Source organism: Antechinus flavipes, chromosome 1, assembly GCF_016432865.1.
Source record: "Antechinus flavipes isolate AdamAnt ecotype Samford, QLD, Australia chromosome 1, AdamAnt_v2, whole genome shotgun sequence".
Lineage (NCBI taxonomy): Eukaryota > Metazoa > Chordata > Mammalia > Dasyuromorphia > Dasyuridae > Antechinus > Antechinus flavipes.
In genome coordinates, this window is record NC_067398.1 from 455,037,643 (window position 1) to 455,060,318 (window position 22,676).

Sequence of the window (22,676 nt, forward strand, 5' to 3'; positions counted from 1 at the left end):
TTGGGGTTTGAGGATTGGACCCCAAAAATATACTGGAGTTTCAGACCAGTGTTGCAAGGTGTCTCAAAAGAATATGTAGGCTTAGATCATTTCCAAATCAAGAGGCAACGATGGTATGCTGCCAACAGAGCCCTAATTTCCAAAAAGGGAAAGACAGATTAAGTTTTTAATGAACTAGCCATTGTGTCCCTTCTTAAGCAGAGTAATCCCAGAAGTAGGTAAGCAAAGAAGTACTCATAAAATTCCTTTATAGGAGAAAACTAACTTCAGGAGTTGGTTGACATCATAACTTGGCCTTGTGATTGGATAGGGCCATAATAATTTTGTCAATTCCAGGAATTCTATAAGGAATAAAAGACCCACTTAAGGACAAAAGGTCTACTGCTTGCCTTGAAGAATAGCTTAAGTTTCCTTCTGATGACCTACCCAGCTACCAGAGATCTTTATTCACCTCTTTCAAATGCAAATTTAAAAGTGAAGCCATTCCCATTTAATGGAAGTTATAATAAGTACACACAAATATAGGTAGATCATAAATTTAATGGGGAAAATAACATGTAAAAACTTTGTACAAATGAGAAAAATAAAGGATAAATTAGAAATGATCTCAAAGGAAAGAATTTCAATCTTTTTGGAGGAGGTTAGATTTTTCCTGGATTTGAAGGAAGCCAGGATGCAGAATTAAGAAAGAAAAGAATTCAAGCATGGGAGGAAAATTTATTTATTTTCACTAACCTCAAACTAAAATTTAGCATTTCTTTCAATTACTTAAAACATTATTCTGAGGAAAGATCCAATGGTTCACTATATTGTTAGAAGGATTAGTGACACACAAGAGTCCTTAACAGACACCTGTTATAATGGATGGGACCAACTATGGAATAAAATTAACAGTTTATAAAAAACTGTTAGCAGTAGGTACTTTAATCATTTTCATCTTTGCAGAATCATTTGTTTAAAAAATTATTTTGTAGTTAACTTGAGATATTTGATTTTTAAATATTGTTATGAGACACAAACGACTATTGTAAAAGAGAAGAATCTTTTCCTTTTATGTAGCAACTTGAACTGTTCATTTATAACCTTAAGAGAATTTTAAGCAATGTTAAATGTCAGTGTTTCAAATCTAAAAATAAAATTCTGTTATTAAGCATAACATCTTATTCTATTAAAATGTCCATGATTCAGATTCATCTTAAATAGCAAAGTTCTTAAGATGTTTGTTCTTTTTTCCCCCCATGAAATTTAGAAATCTGATACTATTTTTTTTTTACTATTTCCTGAAATTCTTCAACCCGTCTGTGCAGAACAACAATGGGAGTTTAAGCAATGGGGCAACAAAGACAAAAAAGCCTTTCCTTTTTAGGAAGGAGCTCACATTCTAATAGGGGGTGAGAGAATAACTTGTGTAATATATAAAAGCAAAATTTGTTCATAAAGTGGACAAGTTTGTTTAAGTGAGAAATGTATTGAAACTTTTTATCTCATTTTGCAAATGTCTCTGTAGCACTAGAATGGCAAATTTAAATCTATTGCCCACTATTTTACTAGGCTGTTCTGAAGTTCAGATGAAATAAGGCATGATAGAGGATATTTAAATGAAAGCTCTATCTCTATCATTAGACAAAATACCCTCAATCTTATTTAATAAAAGTTTTAAAGATCATACCACCATACTAATAATGGGAGTATTTGGGACATCTAGGTGGTGAAGTAGCAGATAGTTCTCTAGGCTTGGAGTCCGGAAGACATGAGTTCAAATGTGACCTTTGGAATTTAGCAGTTGCGTGACCCTGGGCAAGTCACTTAACCTTGCTTGCCTCAGTTTCTTTATGGAGGAAGAAAATGGAAAGCCACTATAACATTTTTGCCGGGAAAATTAAAATGGGATCTCAGTGAATCAGGCATTATTGAAATAATTGAACATTAACAAAGAGCATATAATATTTATCATTCCAGTGAACTAAATACTGATCAAAGTCACTGCTTTTCCCAATGTATTAAAGGACTATTTTTAACTTTGTCTCAGTACCCGTGTTTTGTGTAATTATAGCCACTTTGACCACTGTTTTTTTACTGATTATAGAAATACTACTCTGATTTATTTTTTCATTCTGCTATTGCCATTCCTTTGTTGGTCTCTTATTCCCTCCTTTTCCTCTTCCCTAGAACTTAAGTAATACCCAAATACCTCTGACTCATATTTATTGACCGTTATTGTTATTGGAACATATTTTGCACTGTTTGGCAGGATGAATGTCCAAAAATAAGACATTATCATCATAATTTACCATTTCACATAAAATCAAAATTTTATATAAAATATAAAGCATCTTTTTTCTTGTGAGATAGAAAACTCTAGAATGTCAATTTCTGCATTTTTTATTTCTTTAGACTTTTCTAATACACTGAATATGAATCTTTAAAGAAAATATTCTTGAATGTTCAAGTACTAGAATAGAAGCAAATTAGAATGCTATGATTACTTGTTTTCTGCATTGGATTCTTGATTTGCACTTTGAAAACCCTAACCTTTTTCTTTCTTTTGAAAGGTTATTGCAAATTTGTGCGTGGCATATAAATGTATGTGTATAAGAAAGGTATGAGTGTTGGATTCAGTTTTTATAAGAATTCCTATTAATCCATTTGAATGATTTTTTTTCTTGATTGGTAAGCAATATCATTTATACTTCTTTCAAATTCTTGGTACTTTGTATTCCCAAAAAAAAAAAACCCAAAACAGAACAAGCCATACACCTGGCACAATGTCTTAGATATTATAGTTACTTAATATATGTTTGTTGAAATTAAAATTGTAAAGGAAAAATACCCTCCACAGACATCTTTTTCCATCACAAAAAAAACTAGTTAATTTTAAGAAAACTTTGCTTATAAGAGACAGCAGTTTACTTCAAACAATGTTTATGTATTGTTTTATTTTAGTATATACAGCGCTAAAAAAAATCAATAGCAATTGATATTTTTGAACATTTAAACATTTGATTTTATTCACTTAATCTGTTTTTATGTTTGCAAGTGATTTTTTTTTTTTTTTTTTTTTGAGGCAGTTGGAATTAAGTGACTTGCCCAGGATTATAATACACAGCTGGGAAGTATTAAATGTCTGAGGCCAAATTTGAACTCAGGTTTTACTGACTTTAGAGTGGATACTCTATCCACTGTGCTACTTAACTGCCCAAATGATATCTTTTTAAAAATGTTAGCTTTACATTATTGAATAGAATTGTTGCTTGTACCAATCATTAACATCTCAATAAGCACATATTAAATGTCAATACTATGCTATCCTTGCACTGATTTATCAGTGCATCAGGTGATGCACAGAGATGATAGGTGAGCCTGTTTCTAATCTTTAAAATTTTTTTTTTCCTTGACTACTGAGACCACCCTCTCAAGCTTTAAATGCTATGCTTTTTTATGTACTGTATGTCCACTGTGCTCTGAGAAGAGGATACAAAAGACTTATGGTACATATTTAATATTTTAAAGGTGATAATAACAATCTTATTTTTAGTGCTAGAAAACTCAAATTTTATTTAATTTTCTGAAGTACTTTTTAAAAAACCTTTTAACAATTTTAGCAATTTTTAGCAATATTTTAAAATTTACAGTATTCATAATTGTGTGTAATATCCTAAGCAGTCTACATTTTAGTTTATGTACTTATTAATTCAAATTGAATCATAGAAGTTGACAATTTCCATCTTTTGTAAGAATTTAAAGTTTTTCTGATTTGTTTACTTTAGCTATGTACATAAATCTAATGAGTTTGGATTTTTTTTTTTTTATTATTTGCAGAGGAAATAAAAGCTGAAACTGAAAAACAAAGGTTAGTGTTTTTTCACTTTAGTAAACATAATTTGATACTTTATGTACAAGTTAGCTAAATTATTTGCTATTTTATAATATTATCTTGACTTAAGCTAGGATGGTTCCTATCATCTCTATGCAGTTATATAATTGTCTTAAAAAACATAATTGTAAACACTTTTGAAAATGAAAAAAAAATTAATATTGCCAGTAATAGATTTAGACAACTTTATATAAGCTCTTTTTTTTCACTTTTTTAAAGTCAAATTTTAATGTTTTTCCTTTCAAAGTGTTTGAGTGAGTCACACTTAGACAATATATTAGATTTCTTTGCTTTTAGTGATCTATATCTGGCAATGTTATAGTTTCTCAAAGGCTTACTAATTTATCTGAGGACAAATTTATATTGCTATATGACATATTAAGTAATCATTTTTTAAAGCATTTTGACATAGAGCTGCTTATAAATGTAGGAGAATCATTTTATACTTAAGAAAAATTTGAATTTTCAAAAGAGCACTTAACAGGAAGCCAGAAATATGGTTCTGCTTATGGATTTACCACTTAACTTGTTATATGATCTTGTCATTTAATTTCCCTATATCTATGTTTTTTCCAGCTGTAAAATGATAGATTTATGAGTTTCTAATACTTAATCCAATCAGTTCTAATCAGATTTTTTTTTTTTTTTTTTTTTTTTTGGTTTAGTCCCCCTCATGGAGAAGCAAAAGCTGGTTCAAGTACTCTTCCTCCGGTGAAATCGAAGACTAGTTTTATTGAAGCAGATAAATACTTTCTACCATTTGAGCTGGCATGCCAGTCCAAATGTCCCCGGATAGTTAGTACATCCCTAGATTGTTTACAGGTCTGTATAAAATAGTGTTATCTAGAGTCTCTCAATTTTAATTGTGTATTCAAAACACCAGCCACAACTGATGATTCATCTTGCTTTAATTTGCTATTGACAATTAGCACATTTTCAGTAGCAACAACAGAATTCCATTTATAACTATAAATAGCCCATTGATTAACTGAAATAAGACAAAATCTTGATTACTTGTGTCTCTAATAAGTATTGACTCAACCTTTGCAACACAGTAATGAAGCATAGTAAGAAACTGAACATTTGTGAAGTTCAAGACACATTTTTTACTCAAAGATAGTAATTTTTTTTTAAGGTTTTATATCTGAAACTTATATTTTTTAAGAAGGGTGTTAATCTGGCATCAACTTTCAGTGCTCCAGGTAACTCCATAAAATTATAAGATGAAGATCTGTTTATGCTGTACGAGTTCCCCTTCCCCCAGAGTGAAAAAATCAGATGTTTAGGCCAAAATGATTGCCTGATATGTGATATTCTGTGGGCCTTGTGTAGAAACCAGTCTTTTAAAAAATGCTCAGCCCAAATTTAGACCAGTTAAATTCTTTAAGTTATGATAGGTTTCCATTTAAATAGGCAAACCAAAATTTGTTCTTTGCTTTTCTGCTTCAAATCCAAGTTTTCATAGTACTTTTTGCTAAGCTTTAAGCATTGTTTATTGTAATTGTCACAAATAAAGAAACTTTTATATATGGTACTAACAGTAGAAATACTTCTTTCAAAATGTATTGACATTTCAATAGGTAAAAATACCATGATGAAGATAAAACAATTTTATAAATAATCTTAAGTTTTGTCAAAATATCTCAAAACATCCTCCCTCTTATCCCTACTAATTATGCGGAGCTAGAAGAATCATTTAACTTCTGGATGCATCAGGCCACTCTCTAGCATGTATCATATATGGCATAGATGATCTTTGCTTATGGTTAAAATGCTCCATGAGATCCTTCCAGAATATAGCATCTTGAAGATGAATGAATGATTGCTAATAATAATGAAGATAAACAGATGTGTGTGTGTGTGTGTGTGTGTGTGTGTGTGTGTGTGTGTGTGTGTGTGATTAATAAGTATTTTAACTCCTTATTGAGGACTGATAATTATCTTTTTTCCTTTTCCAGAAACTTATTGCTTATGGACACTTAACTGGCAATGCTCCAGATAATACTACTCCTGGCAAAAAATTAATTGATAGAATTATCGAGACAATATGTGCCTGTTTCCAAGGTCCTCAAACAGACGAGGGGGTCCAGTTGCAAATAATAAAGGTAATTGATTGCATAAAGTCAACTGAAAAGTTAATTCTTGTATTTAAGGATTACTGCATTAGGAAAAAAAGAAAGAAAAATGACAATTCTGTCTAAATTAATTTACTTATTCAGTGCCATACCAATCAAAACCACCAAAAGAATTATTTTATAGAGCTAAAAAAAAAAAACAAAAAAAAACAACATACTTCATTTGGAGCAACAAAGAGTCAAGAGTATCAAGTGAAAGAAGGTGGCCTATCTATACCACATCTCAAAGTATATTATTATTATTATTATCATTATTTATTTATTTGTTTGGTTTGGTTTGGTTTGGTTTTTTTTGCTGAGGCAATTGGGGTTAAGTGACTTACCCAGTGTTACATGGCTAGAAAGTATTTGGTGTCTGAGACCAGATTTGAACTCAGGTTTACCTGAGTTCAGGGCCAGTGCTCTGTCCACTATGCCACTTAGCCATCCCTTAAAGTATATTATAAAGCAGTAATCATGAAAACTATCTGGTACTGGCAAAGAAATAAAGTGGTGGAAAAAGGGATTGGATTAGGTACACAAGACAAAATAGTAAACACTGTTAGTCAAGTATTTGATAACCCCAAAGAGTCCAGCATTTGGGATAAGAACTAACTATTTGACAACAGAACCCTAAGTATAAACCATTATTTATACTATATAGCAAGATAAAGTCAAAATGGACATCTGATTTAGCCATAAAGACTGATACCATAAGCAGATTAAGAGAACAAGGAATAGTTTGCTTGTCACATCTATGGAAAAGGGAAGAATTTATGATCTAGTAAGAGATCAGAACATTGAAAGATATAAAATGGATAATTGTTATTATATTAAATTTAAAAGTTTTTACACAAACAAAACCAATGCAAACAAGATTAGAAGAGAAGCAGAAAGCTGGGAAACAGTTGTTAAAACAAGTGTCTGATAAAGGCCTCATTTCTCAAATTTATAGACAATTGATTCAAATTTATAAGAATACAAGTCATTCTCCAATTGATAAAAAGTCAAAATATATTCACAGGCAGTTTTTAGAAAAAAAATCAGAATTATCTATAGTCATGGAAAAATGTTATGTTGCAGTTAGAAAAATGCAAATTAAACAGCTCTATAAATACTACTGAGCACCTATCAGAGTGGCTAGTATGACAGCAAAAGAATGATAAATATTGGAGAGAACGTGAGAAAATTGGGAAGTATCTGATGCACTGTTAGAGTTATGTATTGGTTGAGCTGTTCTGGAACTATGCTCCAAGAGCAGTCAAGGTGTGCATACGTTCCCTTTGATGCAGCAATATCCTTTAAGGTCTGTGTTCCACAAGATATTTTTTTAAAATGTAATGGACTTATATGTACAAAAATATTTATAGCAGCTCTTTTAATGATGGCAAAGAATTTGAAATTGAGTGGATGTTTATCAATTGGACAATGACAAGTGTGGTATATAATTATAATAAAATACTGTTAGAAGAAATGAAGAGCAGGCTGATTTCAGAAAAATGTAAAGATTTATACAAATTAATGGAAAATGAATTGAGCAGATCTCTAGGAGAACCCTGTACGTTTTAACAGCAGCATTATGTGATGATCCATTGTGAATGACTTAGTTATTTTCATCAACACATTAATTCAAGATAGTTCTAAAGGACTCATGATAAAAATGCTGTTCACATCCAGAGAAAGAACTGATGGAGTCTGGATGCAGAATTGGATCATACTATTTTTTAGGGGTGTGTATGTGTGTGTGTGTGTGTGTGTGTGTGTGTGTGTGTGTGGTCTGCTTGATTTCTTTTTTAACAATATGACTAATATGGAATTATGTTTTATATGATTGCACATATATAACCTTTATTAAATTGCTTATTTTTTAGGGAGGAAAAGGGTAATAGAGAAAATTTGGAATTCAAAATAAAAATGAATGTTAAAAATTGTCTTTACATGTAATTGGGGGTAGTGGCAGGAAATAGAATACTTTTATTTTTTTAAGACAAAACTTTGAAAGAAATCTGAAATACTTTATACAAAATCATATGATTTCTTGTAGTTAACAAGAGACAGTCGGGTTGAAATCCTGCTTCTGATCCAGAAATGCTTTCCCTGTGATCCTGGAGAAAAGTCTCTTAACATCTTAGTATTGAAAGGATCTGCGGTAGTATATAGGCATATTATCCCTGTTTTGTAGATGATCATATTGAAACAAAAAGAGGTTAAGTGACTTGCCCAGAATTGGCACAGTGAGTAAGAGAGTTAGGAACCAAACTTGAGTCTTCTGACTCTTAAGCCCAATGTTCTTTTAACTTTTTATATTCTGGACTAAATGATCTCTTATAGACTCTGAAATGTATTTAGCGGTATATAACATAGGTTCTTTGGAAATAAATTCCAGCTCCCAAACAACTGACTTAGAGACCACCATTTTGAGTATGATCCTTTAGCAAGGTTGGGGACTAGCTGCAGTTGTATTTATTAAAAAAAAAAAAAAAAAAAGGTATCTGCATTTAGAAATCCAGAATAATAAACAATTTTAGTTTAATTACTTGTACATTGTAGCTATTAGATAGATGCTTAATAAATGAATGTGTAGATATCTAAAAATTTCCTGGGATAGGCTGTTAACAGTGGAGAGGTGTCTTTGGAGCTACCAAAAAATACAACAGAAGCACTCCCAATTTTGTATTAACCAGTGTGCAAAAAAAAAAAAAAAAAAAAAAAAGTAAAGTTACTATGTTATCAACAGCAAGGGGAATTTAACTTGCTTCTAGATAATCTTTACATTCTTCCTCTAAAATCTGTTCCTTCTCAGAAGAGTTCAACTAAACTGTTGGAGGAGATTCTATTGCTTTACAGAAATAATGTAGATTTTGGGTAACTGCATCTGTTATGTAAACCAAGTACATCTGGCACATATATGCTGCTCAGTTTAAACTCTGAATATTTCTTATTAACAGTTATGAGAGTCATTGTAATTATTCATCTAATTCATGGATTTTTAAGTTTTTGTGTAATGGACGACCTCTTTGGAATTCTGGTGAAACTCATTTTTAGATGCATAAAATAGAATAAATAGGATTACAAAGGGAACCAATTATATTGAATTATAATTATTTTTTAAAAAATGTTCACAGACTCCAAGACAAAACATGCTCATCTAATTGCTACTAAGAAAATTAATTTTTGCCAGTATTCTTTCTTTATCTGCGTCAAGGCTAATTTCTTACGCCAAAAATACGTATTTTGTTTTTGTGCACTTAATTATATAATATACTGTTTACTGATAGAGTGATTGAGACCTGAGCCATTTCTCCATTGGCTTAAAATCTGAAGCAAACAATCATAAGGAAAAATATAAAAAAACATTTAGTAAACAAATGACGAAATTTAAACTAAATATATTAGTTTATATTGGAATAGAGTTTCATAATTTTCACATATTTCAGATTCTTTGGCATCTTATTTGATCTTAATGATCCAGACATAACACTGTTTACCAGTTTATAAGCTGTAATTCACAGACATTAATAGTTAATGACAAGTCAAGAACTAGTACCCAAGTATTCTGATTCCTATTTAAGTATTTTTCTCCAATATATTATTTTGCTGAGAATAGAATTAACACTTGTAGAAAAATCTTACATTACATCTATATGTCATTATTAATTTTTTCCTGATAGGATTTTCATCTGTGATATATCTAAACCTATGCAATAAATCAATGCAATTCAACTTATCCATATTGAACAGTTATGAACATGACACCAATGTAAAAAATGGTCAAGCATTTTTTAAATGTTTATAGTGTGCTAGGCACTGTGCTAAGCATAGTATGTATGCTCAAGGAACTTACGGGTTATAGGGGAAAAGACAGCTTTACAGTCATAACACAAGCCTGCAATTGCCTCAAGAGGGCCATTCACAGTGTTGTTAAAGCACAGTATATCAGTCATGTGTAACACACACATAATAATTATTGAACTTCTTTTTGTGGAGTAATATTTAAGGAAAATGAAGCCTTTGAATCTTGTCACTCTTTGCTTTAAGCTCCTCTTGCCATTAGTACTTAATCAGTATTTCACATCATATTGTCTTAACACTTATTGTGGTGGTTAAGGTGTGCACAGGAAAAGTCTTAATTCATAGTTATTGCTTTCTTACAAATAGTGTTTGAAAAGTTTCTCATTGTTTAAAAACAGTCATGTTTTATGAGCCCTTCAGTTTTTGCATTCCTACCTCATTACTTCATAGGATGTTTTTACTTCAGAGTACATAGTGTTATACTGTTTGAAGAGGAAGATTTATGAGGTAGGCTGTCCTTGTCCTTGAAAATGTAGTATGTATATCTTTATTTAAGAAAGCCTAATGTATCTATTGAGTAAAATAATCTAATGATAATTTTATTGAACATTCCCCATATTTATTATACTATAATTGATTTCTTCCTATTTTTCAAAAACAGATCTATTGCAGTATTTTAATATGTTAAAAGTGTTATATGTAAATGTTTTCTGCACTAATCTCGAAGAAAGAAAAACATTGTTTTAACAATATCCTTTTTTGTTTTTAGGCTTTGCTTACTGCAGTGACATCACAGCACATAGAAATTCATGAAGGAACTGTGTTGCAAGCTGTAAGAACATGTTACAATATATATCTAGCAAGCAAAAATCTAATCAATCAGACAACAGCCAAAGCTACTCTTACTCAGATGTTAAATGTTATATTTGCACGTATGGAAAACCAAGCAGTAAGTATTGAAATTTATTATTAAGTTAGTTTTATAAGCATATAATATCATCCATATGCCAAACATAGGATTGAAAATACAATAAATAAAAATGATATGTACAAATTCCTATTTGTTTCACATATATCTATAGAGATAATCTCTGATTTATAATTTAATGATAACTTTGGATCAATCTCGTTTTCTGTTGAGCTGCTAATAAAGTGGGAATTTTATTTTATATTCCTCATAATAATGGCTAACTTTGAGATCCCTGAACAAGTGAATATGGGTGATACATGGTTATTTAGAAGTTAAAGTGAGCATTTAGAGCATTTTGTGAATTTCAACGCACTCTGTAAGTGCTAGCCATTATATATATATGTACATATATATATATATTTTTTTTTAATTAAAGGTTTTTATTTTTAAAACATATGCATGTATACTTTTCAGCATTGACCTTTGCAAAACTTGTGTTCCAGTTTTTCCTTTCTTTCCTCCTACATCCTCCCCTGGATGGCAAGTAATCCAATATATGTTAAAGTTAAAATATATGTTAAATCCAATTTATATATACATATTTTTACAATTATCTTGCTGCATAAGAAAAATGAGATCAGAAAGGAAACAAAATGCAAGCAAACAACAACAAAAAGAGTGAAAATGCTATATTGTGATCCATACTCAGCTCCCACATCCTTTCTCTGGGTGTAGATTAGCCATTATTCTTAATATTGGCACTTTTGTCTTTGCTGTTTTTATTATAAAAGAACTACTTTTTGATTCTTCAAAATCATAATAAAATTTGAGCACACATTAAAATAGCTTTCAAGTTAGGTATCCTTCATTTTAAAAGATGAAGAAACATTTCCTTTTTCAGAGAAAGAAAATTACTTGTCTGTTTTTACACAGATAATTTAATGTTGGAACCAAGAATTGAATCTAGGATTCCTGACTATAAGTTGTGTTTTTACTACTACATTATGCTGCCTTTTTAAAAAAGAATTCATCCAAAATTAATTTTATTTTAAATATACTTTAGATCACTTAAAAACATTTTTTCAACTTTTATAGTATATGTAACATGGAAGAATTATAAAGACATATCCATATGTGTAATCTGGGGACCCCTTATGGGGATGGGGGAGAGATAAAGAGTCAATGAAGCAGTTTGAGTTAGTATTATAGGAAGAAAAAAATAGAAGATATTCCATTCATTCACAGAAATAGTAATTTGAAGAACAGTATATACATAAACCTCTAAGCAAAATAAATAATAAATGTATATTTGAGTAATGGTCAGTTTAGCAAATAGAAATGGGAGGGAGGAAATAAAGAAATAAGGGACAGGGTTAACTTACATATTGGTCAAAACTTTATAATGTTATTCATTATTATCTAATATTCTTAACAATAAATGAAGTCTTTTAACAGAAAAATTAATAAATTAGGTATTTGTTGGCAAAACTTCTTATAATAGATTTTACATTTTTGCCTAAAATTTGGAAGTACAAGTCTCGTTGAATGCAGCTTTATATTTAATTTTTAGTGGACCATTGGTCTGGAAAATTTTGTTTTTTATAGAAAAAAGTCAATGAGTTCCAATTGCCCCAAATTTTATTAGAGTATGATGCCTACATATGCCATTTAAAAACCACAATAATTTACTTTAACATAATTTTTTATGCTTAAAATTTTTTTTTTCCATTCTTTTTGTGTGATACTGGAAGCATGTCTGTCTTTGTAGATTAATTTTTATGTTTAAATTGAATGAAATCAAAGATTTGAAAACAGTGGAGAATATAAAACACTGTACACAGAGTATAATTACATCATTTAACATTACTGTTAATATTTTTTTTAGTAATTGTATGTGTTAGATTTTAAATTAACAGATGGAATTTACATAAAATTGGTCTGCTTAAATTCTCAAATATATATTTCTAGTTTTTCTGAATATGATTTCTTATTCCAAATACCTTATATACTAGTGAATCATTTCAGTATTGTGTTTATTAAACGTCTAATTCTGATGTACATAAAAGAATTTCCATGATTTTCTACTTGTGAAAAGGTATAAATTCTTAATATCAGGCATACAGCTAAATTGCATAAGTTGCACACATTCTGAATTAGGACATTTTAAATTAATGTGAACATGTAGAATAAAATGAAATCAGTAATTCACAGAATTTTGAATACTAAATAGCAGTTAATAAAAGTCAGCATTAAAGAACAGGGTCAACCCTTATTTAATTTTTGTATTTGGGAAACTAACTAGATTGACAAATCAAGAAAATGATGTAGATATGATAAAATTGGATTCCATGAAAGCCTTTGACAAAATATCTCATGCTATTCTTGTAAGGACAGAAAGATATTGAGCTGACTAATAGTATAGTCAGGCCATTATTATGACTACAGAAGAGTGATGATGAAACATGATCTCTTTTGGCAGATAGGTGATAACTAGAGAACCAGAATAAACATATTTTAAAATACAACCATTGTATGAATTTGTTTTGTTTTATTAGTTAAAAGAGCAACCTCTGTTTGAGATAGTAGATTTGAAAGGGTAGAATGTTAGAGGGATTGATACTTCCCCAACCCCTCAAAAATGAAAAAAGAAAGTAAGGATTTTCAGCAAAACACTTAAAAAATATACAGAGTAGAGCAAATGGAAGATTAGGAAAGAAAATAGGGAAGCAATATCAATACTATCTCAAGTTAATATACATATTTAAAAATTCACATAGATTCACATACAAACTTTTTTTTCTTTGCCTAATGAACATGTTAATGTTTATAGATATTAAATTTCTAATTTTTTTAAAAAAAATTTAAATACAATTAAAACAATTCAGAATTGGTTGAATAGCTCTGACTTCAAAATATACCCAGCAATGGGTTGATATCAGCTTGGGAAAAGTCTCCATTACAGTGCCTTAGGGATATATGCTTCTCAACATTTTTATCAGTGATTTGGATGAAGCCATAGAAGATATGCTTGTCATATTGTTAGTGACAAAACTGGGATGTAGAAGTGATGAGACTTTGAATTAAGGTGATCTATATAAATAGAAAAAAGACTCAGATTCAAGAGATAATATGAGGGTAGAAATCAGGATTTAAATTTTTTTTATATAGGGAGTAAAAAGGAAAAGGAATTGTAGATACTTGAATAGTTGTAGTGCCTTTCAGAGAAAAGTATTGAAGAGGGTAGAATTTGCAGGGAATTAGTTCAGATTTGACCATATTAAGTTTATGATGTCTGTGGAATGTCCATTTTGAAATATTCAATAGTCATTGACTGAAACTCAGGAGAAAGATTAAGGTTTGTGTGTATCTGTGTGCACATATGTACACACGTGTACAGCTCCGTGTCATTTGCAAAGAGTTAATAGTGAAACCTATAGGAACTGAAGTTATTAAAAGTGTTGAGAGAGAGGAGGAGAGAAACTGGAAGGTCCATGAACACCTCAAGTTGGGTGGGGTGATATAGATTTTTTTATCCAATAAAACAGACTAACTAATGTCAGATGGATATGAGGAGCACCAGACAAAAGTAATGTCCCAAGACCTAGAAAGGGGAGAATATCCAGAAAGAGTGGATGGTCAGTGGTGTCAAATTAAAATAAATAGGTTATTAGGGATTGAGAAAAGACCAAATTTGGAGATTAGTAGAGGATAAGTGTTTATTGATTGATTAATTAGATAACAGAATCCCAAAAGACTAAAATGATGAATCAACTAAAATTAAATAAGGATAAATTTAAAATTCTGTACTTAGATTTATTTTTGTTGATGTACTTTATATAAAATACATATTTTATTTTAAAAATTTAAAAACATTTCTCTTGAATAGTTCCATAGGCTTTGCCAGACTGTCAGAGGCCCATGACACAAAAAAGGTTGACACTCCCCTACCCTTGCTCTAAGAGGTAATTTCTTCTCTAACAAAGATCAGATCAAGTCATCTCCCCCACACTTTTATTTCTATTTCCATTTCCAAATTCTCACCATCACCATTAAGAAACCTAACTGCAAATATGAAGTCATGCAAAATGAATTCCTACATTAGTTGGGCAAAAAAAAACAAAAGAAAAGAAAAAAACTAAGTTTTAAAGAAGCATAGAAAGAAAAGAGAAGAGTTTTCCTATGCTCTGAGTCCATCGGTTCCATTTCTAGAGGTAGAAAGCATGTTTGATTTATGAATTTTGGAATTGTGATTGATCATTGTATTTATTAAAGTTCCTAAATCTTTCAGAGTTGATTGTTACATCAATACTGTTTTATTGTATAAATTATTCTCTTGAGTTCTGCTCACTTCATTCTTCATCAGTAAATACAAATCTTTCCAGTTTTTTCTGAAATCATTCCCTTCATTTCTCACAGTACAATAATATTCCATGAAATTCATATATTTAGCCTCAGTTCTTGGGCTTCTTTCTAGTTTTCAATTCTTTGCAACCACAAAAAGAGTTGATGTAAATATTTTTGTACATATGGGTCCCTTTACTTTTAGTGTAGAGGTAATAGTGGTATTAACAGCTAAAATAGCTGTTTTGTTATAGTTTCAAATTGCTTTCCAAAATGGCTCAACTAATTCATAGTTCCACCAACAGTTATGCTTAAGTTTTTTTTTTCTTTTTTAAAAAAATAATACTTTTATAGTAACAAATATTGGAGGGGATGTGGGAAAACTGGGACACTGATGTTATTTGTGGAATTGTGAACGGATCCAGCCATGCTGGAGAGCACTTTGGAACTATGCTCAAAAAATTATCAAACTGTGCATACCCTTTGTCCCAGTAGTGTTTCTACTGGGCTTATACCCTAAAGAAATACTAAAGAAGGGAAAGGGACCTGTATGTGCCAAAATGTTTATGGCAGCCCTGTTTGTAGTGGCTAGAAACTGGAAACTAATGGATGCTCATTAATTGGAGAATGGTTGGGTAAATTATGGTATATGAATGTTATGGAATATTCTTGTTCTGTAAGAAATGACCAGCAGGATGAATACAGAGAGACTTGGAGAGACTTACATGAACTGATGCCAAATGAAATGAGCAGAACCAGGAGATCATTATACACTTCAAAAACGATACTATATGAGAATGTATTCTGATGGAAGTAGATATCTTCAACAAAGAGAAGATCCATTTCCAATTGATCAATGATAGACAGAATCAGCTACACCCAGAGAAGGAACACTGGGAAATGAATGTGAACCACTTGCATTTTTGTTTTTCTTCCCAGGTTATTTATACCTTCTAAATCCAATTTTTCTTGTGCAACAAGAGAACTGTATGGATCTGCACACATAATTGTATCTAAGATATACTTTAACATGTTTATCATATATGAGACTGCCTGCCATCTAGGGGAGGGGGTGGAGGGGGGAAGGGAAAAGTTGGAACAGAAGTGAGTGCAAGGGACAGTGGTGTAAAAATTACCCATGCAAAATAACCCATGCATATGTTCTGTCAATACAAAGCTATAATAATAATAATAATACTTTTTATTTTTCAAAATACATGCAAAAATAGTTTTCAACATTCACTTTTACAGAACTTGTGTTCCATATAATTCTCCCTATCTTCTCACCTCCCCTCTCCTCTAGATAGCAAATAATCGAATAAAGGTTAAACATATGCAATCTTTTAAACACATTTCCACATTATCATGGTGCTGAAGAAAAATCGGATCAAAAAGGAAAAAAGGAGAGGAAAAACAGGCAATATGCTGAAATTTCAAAACAAAAGAAACAAACAAGATGCTTTACTGATACAGGATAAAGAGGCATGGCTAGACTATTAGTCCTGTGAAAAACACTTGGAAATTTTAGGGGATTATAAATTCAGTATATTGGCTATGATGGGTCAGCAAAAGAATTAATGCTATCCTAGGCTGCATTAAAAGAGGCCTTGTGTCTATTTTCAGAAAAGATAATAGTTGTGCTATGTTCTTTCTCTTTCTTAGTTAGACAACATTTGTTCTGGCTGTCACTTTTTGGAAAATACATTGACAATCTGTATTCGATTCAGAAGAGAGATGAATTAGTAGCAGTTCTATGGAAGTTGCCGAGGGGTAGATTTAAAATTGTTGTGGAGAAAAACTATTGTTTAAAACTATTCAAAAGTGTATTGAGCTGTCAAGAGAGGTAGAGGATTCCCTTTCAATATTTGTATTCAAGTAGAGGTTAGGTAATACATTATTAGGAATGTTTATAAAGGGAATTCTGGTCTGAGTACTAGTTTTAAGTAGGTTGGCCAACCAGGGGCCCTCCCAAATTCTTAATTACATGGGTATTATAGCGAGAACTAGTTCTTAGAAATTATCTAGTCCAACTCTCTCAGTTTTCCTTTAGAAACATACTCAAGGAGATGATTATTTGCCCAGTAATGCATAGCCAATAAGTTTTAGAAGATTTGGGTTTGAGTCCCAGGACTCTTTCCACTTACTTCACTGTTAAGTAGTCTATATTTGATTGAAGTTTAAGGAAAAGAAATCCAATCAAAATACAAATTCAGTTATCTCTTTGACATATTTTAAGTATTTTGGTAATGTCTTTTGGTGATAGTCATCTAATTTTAGTTTACAATTTGTGAGCTAAAATTACTGTTGACCATACTTTGTTTTCTTCAACTTCTAAATAATTTGATGCTAATAGTACTTCAGACAATGCATGGCAGCTTATCATACTTGCTGTTTTAAGCTACAGGAAGCCAAACAAATGGAAAAGGAAAGACATCGTCAACATCATCATCTATTGCAATCCCCTGTAAGCCATCATGAGCCTGAATCACCTCAGCTGAGACATCTGCCACCTGAGACTGTTGATACTTTGCCTCAAGAACATGAAGGAGACCTTGACCCCCACACAAATGATGTGGATAAGAACCTTCATGATGATACAGAGCCAGAAAATGGATCTGATATTTCCAGTGCAGAGAATGAACAAACTGAAGCTGATCAGGCTACTGCTGCAGAAAGTAATCTTATTGTAAAAGGGAATTTGTGGGAAGCGTGTGGGTAGGGGAGGATTAGAGCTATGGGATTCATAAATAGAAACACTAATCACATTTGGAAATGGTGAAGAAATATTAGGAAATAAATAAGATGTTAATATGGCATTAAATACAAAATAAGGCAAATTTTATCCTAAGCAATGATGTGTATGTAATAATTCCTAAGGGGTTTTGCATCTCTAAAAAAAGGCTGCAAATATTTATTAGGTTGTGTGAAACTTTTACTGTGCTGGAGTAGGTTCACTGCAAATAGCCAAACAGTAGTAACTTTTGCCAAGCATTTCTGAGAAATGAGTACAGTTGTCATAAATCACTCCATTCAAGGGAAATGTTAAGTGTACATCGAGGAAAAAATATAAAAATCCGGAAAATACTAGTTGTAGACATATGATGAGACTCAGTTAATTTTAAATTTTTCTTTATTCCATTAATGTAGCTACCCTACTTAAAGAAAATTTCCACTTTTATTCTTGGAATTGATCTTTCTAGTTTAGAATTAAATCAAGTGTGTTTTTTGCATGAATAAGTTTACCTAGCATATTATGAATTCTGTTTTTTTCTCTATAGCCATTGACACGTTGACCCATGTGCTTGAATAGATCAGCTTTTATTCTATTGCTTTCTGTAGCTTCAACCTGATTGCTTGAACAGTTGCCCTTAGCATATGTGACCTAGTCCTATAGTTCAAAGGTCAATTTTTCTGCCTTATGTGACATAAAAATAGTATTGTGTAGTTAGTTGCTAGAGACTACCATATTATCTGGCATAGAAGTAGTATGCATATGTAACTTGACTACTCTCACGTTGAAAGAGTCAAGCAAAACTGATTACAAGTCTTATGGAAGACAAATCCTATCTCTGTAATCTTCAGAGAGTTACTTAATTCCTCAATTCCCCCCATCCTCCTTTCTTCGACACTCCCTAACTGTAAATTGAATCACAGTTGTAAGGCTCTGCTATGGAGTGAGGGTACATGAGAATCTATTCCAATGAAATCACTGGCCCTAACCCCAGAAAGTTATGCTATCAACTATTCTTAATGCTATCAACTGTATTCTTAATCTTTTCTGTGAGTTAACATAATTATTTCAGATTGACATATCAAAGTAATTGTTTTATAACTTATTGAAAATGGTTATGGTTAAATATAATTGTTCTGGAAATTCACACTACTTAAAGCTAAATAGCAAGTAGCATTATATACAATGTATGACTTTCTTGATTTGTTCCTACTCAACCTCTTTCATATTCCAACCACATTTTGAGAATGAATTGTATTATTCCATTCATTGATTTGAAGGGCCAGTCTTTATTACAGCTGAATTCTCCATGCAATTTTAATTAATTGAGGAAATATTTATTGTACCCTTCCTATGTGCAAGGGGCAGTATGGGATACAGAGTGATAGAAGACATAACTACCTTGGGGATATAGATAATTAATGACTTTAAAGTTGTTTACTTCCAGGACCTAAAAAAATTCATTTAATCCCTACAATATTTAGAGAAGATGATGTCAGTTAGGATTTGAAAGTTAATATTTTCTATTTTAGTCTGCAGAGTGAATATTTCATTCTTATCAGTAGTTGACCATAATTTTTTTAGCCACATTGTAACCAGTTTTCTGTAAAATTATCTTAATTTCTCATTTATCAGACCTTTGGCAACTTCAGCCACCTGGAATATGGCAGGAAAAAAAGACCTCAAATGGTGAAGAAACTAAGTGAAAAACCTGCTCTCCTAAGGCTTATTAATTTGGAATTGGGTGTAGAATAAGGTTTTTTAAATTTAGTTATCTGCTTTTCTCTGGCTAGCATCATTTCATTCTTGGTTACTGTGGGCAGTAATTAGGTAAATTAAACAATAAGGTATGATGGGGGAGAAAAAAGGACTGTTGGAATTTGCATATGGAGTAATGGCTGATACATGAGGGAAGCTGACATAAGGGGCAGTAGAGTGACTAAATATTAAACTCATTTAGTGTTAAGAACTAATACAATACACCTCCAAAGCCCTTGAAGGCATATTTCAGCCCAGTAGAACATCGTTGTTGTAAATAACCAGTTTGTCATCCAGAAAAGGTTAAAAATTGCCCCCTATATTCTAAAGAAAAGTGTAATTCATTTTACCAAGTTACATCCCAATTATTTTTTAAAATTTTGATTCTTACAAGGATAAAATTTGGGGAAAATTCCCTACAGTGATGGATATAAACTAATTCACTTATTCAGCAAGTATTTATCAAGAAACTTCATTCTGTCTTAGGTATTGGGCTTTGCTGTAACAGAATTAAACAGGGAAAAAAAAAGTTTTTTAAGATTTTGAAGTCCATAATTTTAATTTAAAATTATCATTTGAAGTTAGTGTTCTTTCCATTGTTACATCTTGCTACATCTTTTTTTGTGTGTGCCAATTTATTGTTTAGCTACTTTAAATTGTATCTCTTAAAAAAGTATTGCTACCATATTAAAAATGCTTTCTGTTATATAACACAACTCTGAAAATCAAATTCTAATATTCAAGTAATATCTTTTGAATTTCTTTATTTTAAAGCATTATCTAAAAGTGATGGATTATATGATGGAGAAAACAATGACTATGAAGATAAGGCGCAAGATATTGTGCAGAGTATTGTACAAGAAATGGTGAACATAGTTGTTGGAGGTATTGTATTTTAAACTAGCTTATATGTAAGTTTATGTGTGGGACTTCATTTGATTAGAAAGAAGTACTTTTTGTAATTATAATAATGTAAAAATTAAAATATTCTAATTTTATGTTCTGGTGATAATCATTGATCCATCAGGGAGAAATGAATTACACTTTGAATATCCCATCCTTTTCTCCTCTTACATGTTGTTGTTGTTTGTCCTTCATTCTTGAAGAGGACCAATGACACCAGGAGGGTGATGTCTTGACTTGCAAGTGAATTGGATTTAAGTGAGGCAGAGCTGTGCAGAGTCATCAGTCTCACTCTCTCCTCCAGAGTCATCTGAGTCCAGTGACACAACATAGGTCAGAACGCTTGGAGATGGCCCCAGATGCAGTGGGAGACCTTGGCCTTGTTAAGCAAAGGTGTTTCCCAGCTCTCAGTTTGTCCAAGGCAACACCCATTCGGTGATTCTTACATGTTAATAATTTATATAAGGCCATGATTCTTGACCATTTTCAATTTGTGATATAATTTTTTTAAGTTGACACTTTCTCTTCTTAGATGTTCTAAAAAGCATGAACAATAACTTTTGAAATTGAGTGAATTATTTTTTGGTTTTAAGAATTTCACTGTATTTGTTAAAGATTACTAGAAACATTCCTGGCAATCACATAATTAATTAGGAATCATTCATATAAGATATTCATCTTAGCAGACGTGAACTTGGTTTATTTTGCTTTTGTTAATTATCATCAAGGATCAAGATATAGTAGTAATGATAACTGGCATTTCTGTAGTACTTTAAGATTTGTCAAACATGTTTAATAATACTTCATTTAATAATATTTCAGTTGAATATACCAGTACCCAGATAGGTGCTATTGTTTCCCCATTTTACAAATGAGGAAACTGAAGCTCAGAGAGGTTAAGTGACTTGCCCATGATCTTACAGGTGTTAAGTGTCAGAAGTGGGATTTGAACCCAGGTCATCTTGACACTTAGTCCATGGTACTTTTAGTTCGTGTAGTTGACGCACAGGTATAGATGTACCTTTAAGATGACTATTTGAGATTCTTAATTCCTCCCTTCCCCCCGCCCCCCACCTTTTTTTTTTTTTTTTTTTTTTTTTTGAGACTGGATCTTTGGATGCAGTCCCTTTGGAGATTGTCTTACCCAGACTGAAAATATTACTTGTGACCACTTATGGGCCCAGTCTCACTGCTAATCACATCAGTCTTTAACTTTTTTGGTTTTTGACCAAGGCTGGTTTGTGTGGTGATTCACTGTTTTGCATCCAGATAGTTAAAAAAAAAATGGCATTAGCCCTACTTTAGCAGAGAATTCCTGATCTTGGACAGTGCATTAGACTCAGCTTCTGCATTAGCAGAGATTATAGGCATGTGTTGCTATGTTCTACATATTTCAATGAAAATAATATTTTGAATGGTTATTTAATTCATAGACCACTACACACAACTGTATTTAATTTTAAGATACCTATGAGATTAGCTTTATTGAGTGAGTAGTATTCGTGAAAAATAAGGCTCAATACTAGGCTTCCTTTAACCACTGTTTGTTTATAATACTATTTCTTTGAAACTGTACCTTCAGAGTTCCTACTCTAACACTTTTGCCTACTGCTTTATTAGGAGCCAATATTGCATTGACAGGTCCCTTCAATTTTCAGGGTTGGGAATTAATGTAATTCTGATACTTCTTTGATTTACACTTGAAAAGGAACTTCTCCTTTTGGTGTGGGGAATAATACTTTGGGATTAGTTAGGATTAAAGAGTTCCCTGCTAATACCTCTCTCTGAATCATTTCTAAGTAAAGGACTGTTCAAAAAATTCATTTGCTAACTTACCTGATATTATAATTACTTTCAGGTATCAAAATGAAGTTTTTAATAAAGCCACTTAACAAAATGTGTGAATTATCTTTGCTCTTCCAAAAATTATTTATTTCTTTTGATATTTATGTTTCTCAAAATGAACCTATTTGTAACTTAATTATAATAGATACTACCACAAATTAAAAGCTTGTGTTTCCATGATAGATCCTGGTTAATTTTCTAAGACCATTTGTCTGTAAAGTGATATTAATTTTTAGAACTATTAAAATACTAGTTAAAAGATAATCTTTTTGCCAATTTTTTTCCTGAAAATCACATCAAAATCTTTCAGAACCTTTTGGATTGAACAGCAACTGTCATTTATTTAATACTGTTTTCCTACCATTTCTTAAAGAATGTGCTACTTTGAAAAATTCTGCTCTTTAAATA

General features: G+C 31.4%; 1 protein-coding gene across 2 annotated transcripts in view; it reads left to right on the top strand.

Moving 5' to 3' along the window:
- ARFGEF1 (ADP ribosylation factor guanine nucleotide exchange factor 1) overlaps positions 1-22,676 on the top strand; it is a 151,714-nt gene that overhangs the window by 37,109 nt on the left and 91,929 nt on the right. For both annotated transcript variants that reach the window (XM_051970076.1, XM_051970077.1), the window contains exons 2-7: positions 3,820-3,850; positions 4,540-4,696; positions 5,833-5,979; positions 10,550-10,729; positions 17,430-17,706; positions 20,295-20,405. In XM_051970076.1, the coding sequence (XP_051826036.1) occupies positions 3,820-3,850; positions 4,540-4,696; positions 5,833-5,979; positions 10,550-10,729; positions 17,430-17,706; positions 20,295-20,405 (903 nt within the window). The remainder of the gene's footprint in view (positions 1-3,819; positions 3,851-4,539; positions 4,697-5,832; positions 5,980-10,549; positions 10,730-17,429; positions 17,707-20,294; positions 20,406-22,676) is intronic.